This window comes from Austrofundulus limnaeus, unplaced genomic scaffold, assembly GCF_001266775.1.
Source record: "Austrofundulus limnaeus strain Quisiro unplaced genomic scaffold, Austrofundulus_limnaeus-1.0 Scaffold171, whole genome shotgun sequence".
Lineage (NCBI taxonomy): Eukaryota > Metazoa > Chordata > Actinopteri > Cyprinodontiformes > Rivulidae > Austrofundulus > Austrofundulus limnaeus.
In genome coordinates this window covers 327,041-333,917 of record NW_013952573.1, presented here as the reverse complement: position 1 = coordinate 333,917, position 6,877 = coordinate 327,041, and the positions used below count along the sequence as shown (strand labels likewise).

General features: G+C 39.9%; 1 protein-coding gene across 2 annotated transcripts; it reads right to left on the bottom strand.

The window, feature by feature from the left end:
- Window positions 1-1,492: 1,492 nt before the first annotated feature.
- Window positions 1,493-5,504, bottom strand: tnfsf13b (TNF superfamily member 13b). Of its 2 annotated transcripts, XM_014017499.1 has the most exons (7): window positions 4,689-5,504; window positions 4,479-4,605; window positions 3,485-3,511; window positions 2,910-2,966; window positions 2,589-2,713; window positions 2,201-2,351; window positions 1,493-2,116 (listed from the first exon to the last, which is right to left on the bottom strand). In XM_014017499.1, exons 1-7 carry the CDS (start codon window positions 4,905-4,907, stop codon window positions 2,004-2,006), a joined length of 819 nt encoding a protein of 272 aa, XP_013872953.1. In that variant the 5' UTR covers window positions 4,908-5,504; the 3' UTR covers window positions 1,493-2,003. The 2 variants fall into 2 exon arrangements, with proteins under 2 accessions (XP_013872953.1, XP_013872954.1); XM_014017500.1 differs by lacking the exon at window positions 3,485-3,511.
- Window positions 5,505-6,877: the final 1,373 nt, after the last annotated feature.

Below are 6,877 nucleotides of genomic sequence, written 5' to 3'. Positions count from 1 at the left end.
CACACACACACACACACACACACACACACACACACACATCTGTCCTATTTGACATCCATAGTAATCTCAGCATTTTCTTTTCCAATAGGAAACTTTCCCTCACACATTTTATTTCTTTCTTCCATAACATCCATCATCTTTATCTGGTTCTTCTTTTCAGGGTCACAGGGGTCACTGGTGCCCATATCCAGCAGTCACAGTGTGAAGGGCGGGGTACACCCTGGACAGGTCGCAAGTCTATTACAGGGTCAAAGATAGAGACAAATGAGACAAACAACCATTCACTCTCTCACTCACACCTAGGGACAATTTAAAGTTACCAATTAACTTAACAGTCATGTTTTTGGTCTGAGAACCCACGCATGCATGGAGAGAACATGCAAAGACTACCCAAAAAGGGCCTTGGGCCATGATTTTATCTAGGAACCTTCCTGCTGAGAGGCATCTGAGCCATGCTCCCCTTAACAAAATATTTCTCCCACAAGGCTGCTTTGGCCATTGACATTTTATCCTCCTARCAAAACCTTTCACCCACAGGAGTTTTCCCCTATGGAATCTGTACCCCATGAAAATATCACACATTACTATACCCATGTGAACTACACCTGTTTGTATTCTTACAATCAGAACATTGACTTAAACATAAAGATAACTTTTCTCACAGCATATAAAGTTTTTATTTTTTTTTCAGAGGTCTTTGCTCACAGTAAATTCTGTAGCAACACAATGACCAATATCCGGTTATTGAGGCTGTCAGTCACATCTTGGATCATGACTCTGGTGACAAGGAGAGTTGCCAGGAACCTGACACGAAATATGCTATAGAGGAGGAAGTGTGAAGTGAAGAGGACAGCACATAATTTGACTCAGACCAAAAGACATTTGTTGGACAATCAAGTGATGAGTGATGATCTTGGGTTGCTAACATAAAATCCTGCTTTAAATCAACTGACACAAAAAGTCATGTAGACGACATTAGATCTCATGAAGCCTGTGGAAGTATTTTTGTGTGGAAAGATAATTATGATGAAAATATAAYTAAACAGGATTGCTTGGTTTTATTTCCTTGTTCTTTTCAGCAGTCTGTTTGCTTTCTGCCTTCTGGCCACACCTGGTTCTAATTAGCAAATCAGCACACCTGCCCTGATTTTTTTTTTTTGTTTCTTTCAGTGTATAAAAATAATTGCAAAAAGCACAACATATGAGCTGAACCCTCATTCTTGCAGCCTTCTTATACATTTGATTTGTTTGAGAAAGGCTACAGCTTTTCACGGTATCGTCAGATCGGGCGACGTTATTGATCAGTGAAAATGCTGACAACATCCGCCTGCAGGTTTTCTTGAATCTAAAAATACTCTGGTTGAGTTTGATTTTCACGGCTCTTGCTGATCCTTATCTGGATCTTTCTCCCTTGTTCTGGCACACGCAAAATAAATCTTTTCTTTTGTGGTTGATTATGGAAAAACATTTTCCACACACAATTTTTCTTGTGCAGGAACTGTAATTTTATTGCATCTCAATTTAATCGCAGTCATATGAAGGTAAAGTTTCAAAAGAAGACATAATGTTGCATAAATACTGTAAGAAATAATAATTTCAAAAACAAGATAATGCTGCTGAAAATGTCAGATTATATTATACTGTAGATTTATATTGTATGAAAGTGAACTTGTTTGCTTTGTGGTTACATACAATTTTAAAAAGGTTAATTTAAAAAGGTGATTTTAGCAGAACTTTGTCCTAAAAAGTGATGCAATTTAATATTATTAAGCTAAGAAAAGACAGTTACGACATCCTTTCAAGTGAAGGCAACACAAGATTAGGCACATATAGTCTTGTCATTCTACCAAATGAGAAAGAGCTGCTTCCTGTATTTTATCAAGACCTTGTATCAAGTGGTCTTGTATCAAGACCACAAGAACTGCCGCACTGCTTTCTCCTCCAAATATGACAGTTTCTTTCATGCATCAACATTTGTTTGCTCCAGTGTGAAATTGCACACTTCAAGCCAGTTTGAAAGCACCCAAAAATGTGGAATCTCCTTCCAGGGAAACGTTGGCCACAGAGCGGGGGATCAAAAGCTCCAAGAAGTCTCCCTTCTCCAGCTTCACAATCCCTGAGGAAATTAAATCAATAAATTCAAATGAATTTTTTTTCAGCATTAAATAAAAAAAGAAACTTGTTCATAATGTCAGCTCACCTCCTGTGTAGCAGGTGTTGAAAGAATATGTAGGGTTCATGCTCTGGATGCAGCGGAACAAATGCACATCCGGTTCCTCATTTCCCACAACGTATTTTTTCCATCGGATAACCACATGCCCCATCGTAAACGTGCTGTCCATGTAGTAAACCTGTATACAATTAAAATCACAGTCCCAGTATAGTTGTTAGTGGATTTTCTATATTAAATTTACTTTATGTCCTTTATACGGCCTTTCTTCAAGGTCAAAAATCAAATTCATGTTAAGACTCAGCACACCTTTTCCCAGCACAATGTGGGGAGGAGGTGGACATGAACTGCACATTTGCTAAAAGAGTAGCAGCAGCCCCCAGTGGAAAAGTGATGTCATGACAGCAAACCAGCCCACCTGACTGTACACAAAGTAGAAGCCCTCCTCTCTGACTACAATCCGGTCACTGTCTGCCTCCAGAGCAGAGCCTCTCTTCAGTCCAGCCTGCCAGGGGATACCAATGTATGGACCCGAGGGAAGATCTGAATAAAGATAAAGTGTCTAATAAAAGAAAAGAAAAAGAAAAGAAAAAACACCAAAATCTAATGTGCAAAAATGTTTCCATGATGCATCTCTGGGTATAATTAATAAAAGTTCAAAGATGAAAAAAAGCTAATGCACAGAGAAAAATATAAATACAAACTAATAAAAGCTGCAGAAAAGTCAGACACAATGCACCTTTGCTGAAGGGTTTTCTGTTATTGTTTGCCAACAGCTGCAGGCAGGACTGAGAAGCTGGGAAAATACAAAACATAATGTTTTATTTAGGTAAAACAAACAAAACCGTTTGTCATTTAGAGCTTCAAAATACAACCAGATGATCCTTATTCAAAGTGCTGTAAAAGCAAACTCCTGATAAGCAACTGTACATCTATTGATTGTTTTGTGAATAACTTGTATCCTTGGGTGAAAAAAAGGTCTTTAAAACTGATAGCAGAAGTCAATATTTGAACACAGGCATTCAAAAGATGACAACAGAAATGCTGTGTTTTGCACTTTTTATATCATTTTAAACATAGTTCAAAATTTAACAACGGTATTAAAAATAATACAATAACAAGAAATACATCATTTCGTTTGTTGTTTCAAAATTAAATTTGAAGTTCAATTAAAGTCATCAAATAAAGTTGAACTGTTTTTGTCTGCAATAAAAAAATCATCACGTTACAATATTATATACATACATTTGTTTTTAAGTACCATATGTTTGAATTGGGGTTCTATAGAAAAAATATGAATAAAAAGTATCTTACCTGTTGTAGATAGTTCTTTGAACAAACYTAGTGTAGAGAAATAACTACTACAACATCAACATCTTCAAAGTGGTTCAATTTAGCTGTTTTATCATCTTTTCACTACTGTCAGTTTTACATTATGACATTATTCAACCCATTCTCACTCCCAAGTCGTCACACATTGACACTTTCCAAGGTTCCCTCTGCATCTGATTTTGACACATSGGGTACCCCCCTCGCGTCAGTTGTTGATGAGATGGGRYGGAATCCGYTGTCATWATTTCAGAAAGTGTAGAAAMTGCACCAAAACTACCGTCCCAAAGCCTAAAATTAMCTTTATTCACTCGACATGCTGTCCCTGACCCTAGTACCTAAAATTAACCATTAACCCTGATCCCTAATGTTAACCACGGACCCCAAGTGAAAGACCACTATGTCCTGATGTATTTCAGTAATCCAAGACCACTATGTTTTGCATCCCAACGCGTCAAACCTGGATGCTGAGGGAACATGGAAATGCCTGGTGCTTCAAAAACTGATGCGAAGGTTGTACCTGACGCGTCAAAATAAGACGCAGAGGGAACCTTGGAAAAGTGTCAATATGTGACGAGTCGGGAGTGAGAATGTGTTACATKATTTTGGTTGAAATAGAAAGGTCCAGGCTGCACCAGAAGTGCTACAGCTAGGTGCTGCTGCTGGTAGTGTTTGTGATAGCACACAGCCATATCATTTTTTTTTTGTAAATAACTTTGTAATGAGAAACTGACAGTTGTTTTCGTGATTCACTAAAAGATTTTTGGGACTGGGGTTAAGTTGGTGGCAATTCATTTGGTCTCAGTTTGACTCAGAATTAAACTCAGTTTCTTCAAACTAAAGCTGTTCAAAAACTTACTGCATCTACAGCAGGTAAGATATCAATTGTTCATAACATTTCCACAGAAAACTGGCCACGAGAAACAATCTAGTATTGCATGTATTCAAATAAGTTGTCTAATGTTAACACAGGTCTTACCTGACCTCTCTGACTCTGATAATGTTCTCCTCTTCCTTATTTGGGTGACGCCACGCAGAAAGCTGGGATACTCTTGGATGCGTCTCCTGTTACTGATATTTTCAGTCTGCACAGACATGACGCACTCCTTAAACACACAACAGGGAGTACAATATCTCATGTGTCTTTTGCATTGTTTCAGTCATTATCTCTGGACGAGTGTTTACTTACCTGACCTGTTTGCCTGGCCTCTTGTCCTTCTCTCCTGCGACTGATGTCTGATTTGAGCACCTCTACTTCAGCTCTAAGAGCCATTAATTGGTACAAGGACAACACAGAAAGAGAAGAGGAGGTGACAGCAGCTAAAGTCACCAGGAAAACTGGCCAGGACAGCCTCTTTTCACCTGAGCCTTGTCCAGTTCCTGACTTAATGCCTGCTAAAACTGCCATCACATGGGAACATTAATCTCTAAAAAAATCTCACACTGGCAGCATGACAAACTCTTGATCCACTTCTCGTCTTTCAAATGTGGGATGTTGGGAGTTTTCTTCTGTCATCAARTTTTCTTGAAGAACCTCAAGCCTAAATGGAGCTGTATTCCCTTTTAGAACAAAAAAATAAACAGACTTCCTTAACTCTCGTTTTCGTCTTTCGATTGYTCAGAGCTTAAGTCTGAGAGAGTGCGCAGCACAAATGAAAAAAAGGGCAAAACAGCTTCCCCTCTGTTGTTCCTCTCAGCTAACCACACACGTAACAGCTTCCTGTCAGCAGCAAGGCAAACTCTATATAAAACATATCTTTTTTATCAAACGCGCCTATGCATAACATCATGACATATTAATGTAGGCATAAAAATAAGTTTTGTCAAAAAATCTAAACTGCTCAAAAAATTGAAACAAACCAAAAAGGATATATTAGTAATAATTGGATTTGACAAAAAAAAGGAAGTGCAGAATTTGCTTCATCATCAAGCAACAACACAAGGCAAAACAAACTGTAATTCTGAGAATAAAAAATGTGAAGTGATGTTCATACTGGTGTGTTTACTGTCCGGTTGTTTTAAAAAGCGGCAAGGACAATTCTTTAACAGTGGATCAACCCTCACTGTTCATAGACTGGGTAGATGACATGAAGCTATGTACCGATGCAAGTTACTACTGACATCAACCTCTTCTTTCCTGAAGACAAACACAAAAGCAAAATCATAAATAGCAACAGTTCTGGTGGTAAAATGTTCTTAAGCCCCTCAGAGTTGTACTAATTTTTATTGTGATTAGACGTTTTCTTCTCCCCTATTCTAAAAATAAAATCGACTGGGTGCTAATTTGCTTGTAATATTTAGAGTTGAACTGGAGGGTTTTATACAGCTGCAGTCATTTTAAATAAATGATAAACTAAAACAAATAAACTGCCTCTAATAACTCTGTTACCATATTTTTATTAAAACAAACCAGGGACTTTTATATCCCCTGGGGGCTAAGCTTCTCATTTTTTAATCCTGCCATCCATTTATCTATCCATCCATTTTCTTCTGCTTATCCAGGATCGAGTCACGGGGGCAGCAGCCTAAGTAGAAAAACCCAGACTTCCCTCTCCCCAGCCACTTGGGTCAGCKCCTCCGGGAGAATCCCAAGGCATTCCCAGGCCTGCTGAGAAACATAGTTTTTCCAGTGTGTCATGGGTTTTCCTCTGGTTCTCCTCCCAGTGGGATGTGCCCAGAACACCTCACCAGGGGGATATCCAGGAGGCATCGTAACCAGTTACCACTTGGGACAGGACCTCTTCGACCCACCCGGAATAGGCACTCTACTCTTTTCCGGCTCAAGACAATCATCTCGGATTTGGAGGCACTGATCCTTGTGGCTGCTTCACACTTGGCTGCTAACTGCTCCAGTGAGAGCTAGAGATCATGATCTGACTACACATTCTCACTCCCAAGTCGTCACATATTGACGCTTAAGGTAAGGTTCCCTCTGCGTCTTATTTTGACGCATCAGGTACCCCCCTCGCGTCAGTCCTTGACGCCCGCGGCTTTTCCGGGTTGCGCCACCAGGGGTCTTTGGGTCGAGGGTCTGAGGTTAATATGAGGGATCACGATTAATGGTTAAGGGCAATGGTTAGGGGCGGCTGTGGTGTAATGGTAGAGCAGCCGGCTTGGGACCCGAAAGTCTTAGGTTCGACTCCCCGCCATACCCACATGTCGTGGTGTCCTTGAGCAAGACACCTAACCCTCACTGCTCCCCGGGCGCCTCACATGGCTGCCCGCTGCTCCACTTGGGTGTGGATGGGTTAAATGCAGAGCACGAATTTCGTCATTGTGTGGAAACATACACTGATGACAAATAAAGCACCTTTACCTTTACCTTTAAGTTTAGGTACTGGGATCAGGGGTAGGATGTCCATGGTGAATATTAGGTAA

Excerpts from the sequence above, each read along its gene's own strand:
- tnfsf13b (XM_014017499.1), bottom strand. The coding sequence starts at position 4,907 with ATGGCAGTTTTAGCAGGCATTAAGTCAGGAACTGGACAAGGCTCAGGT. Across the intron at positions 4,606-4,688 it reads AGGCCAGGCAAACAGGTCAG|GAGTGCGTCATGTCTGTGCA; the intron begins GTAAGTAAACAC and ends TGTGTGTTTAAG. Across the intron at positions 2,117-2,200 it reads CAACACCTGCTACACAGGAG|GGATTGTGAAGCTGGAGAAG; the intron begins GTGAGCTGACAT and ends TAATTTCCTCAG.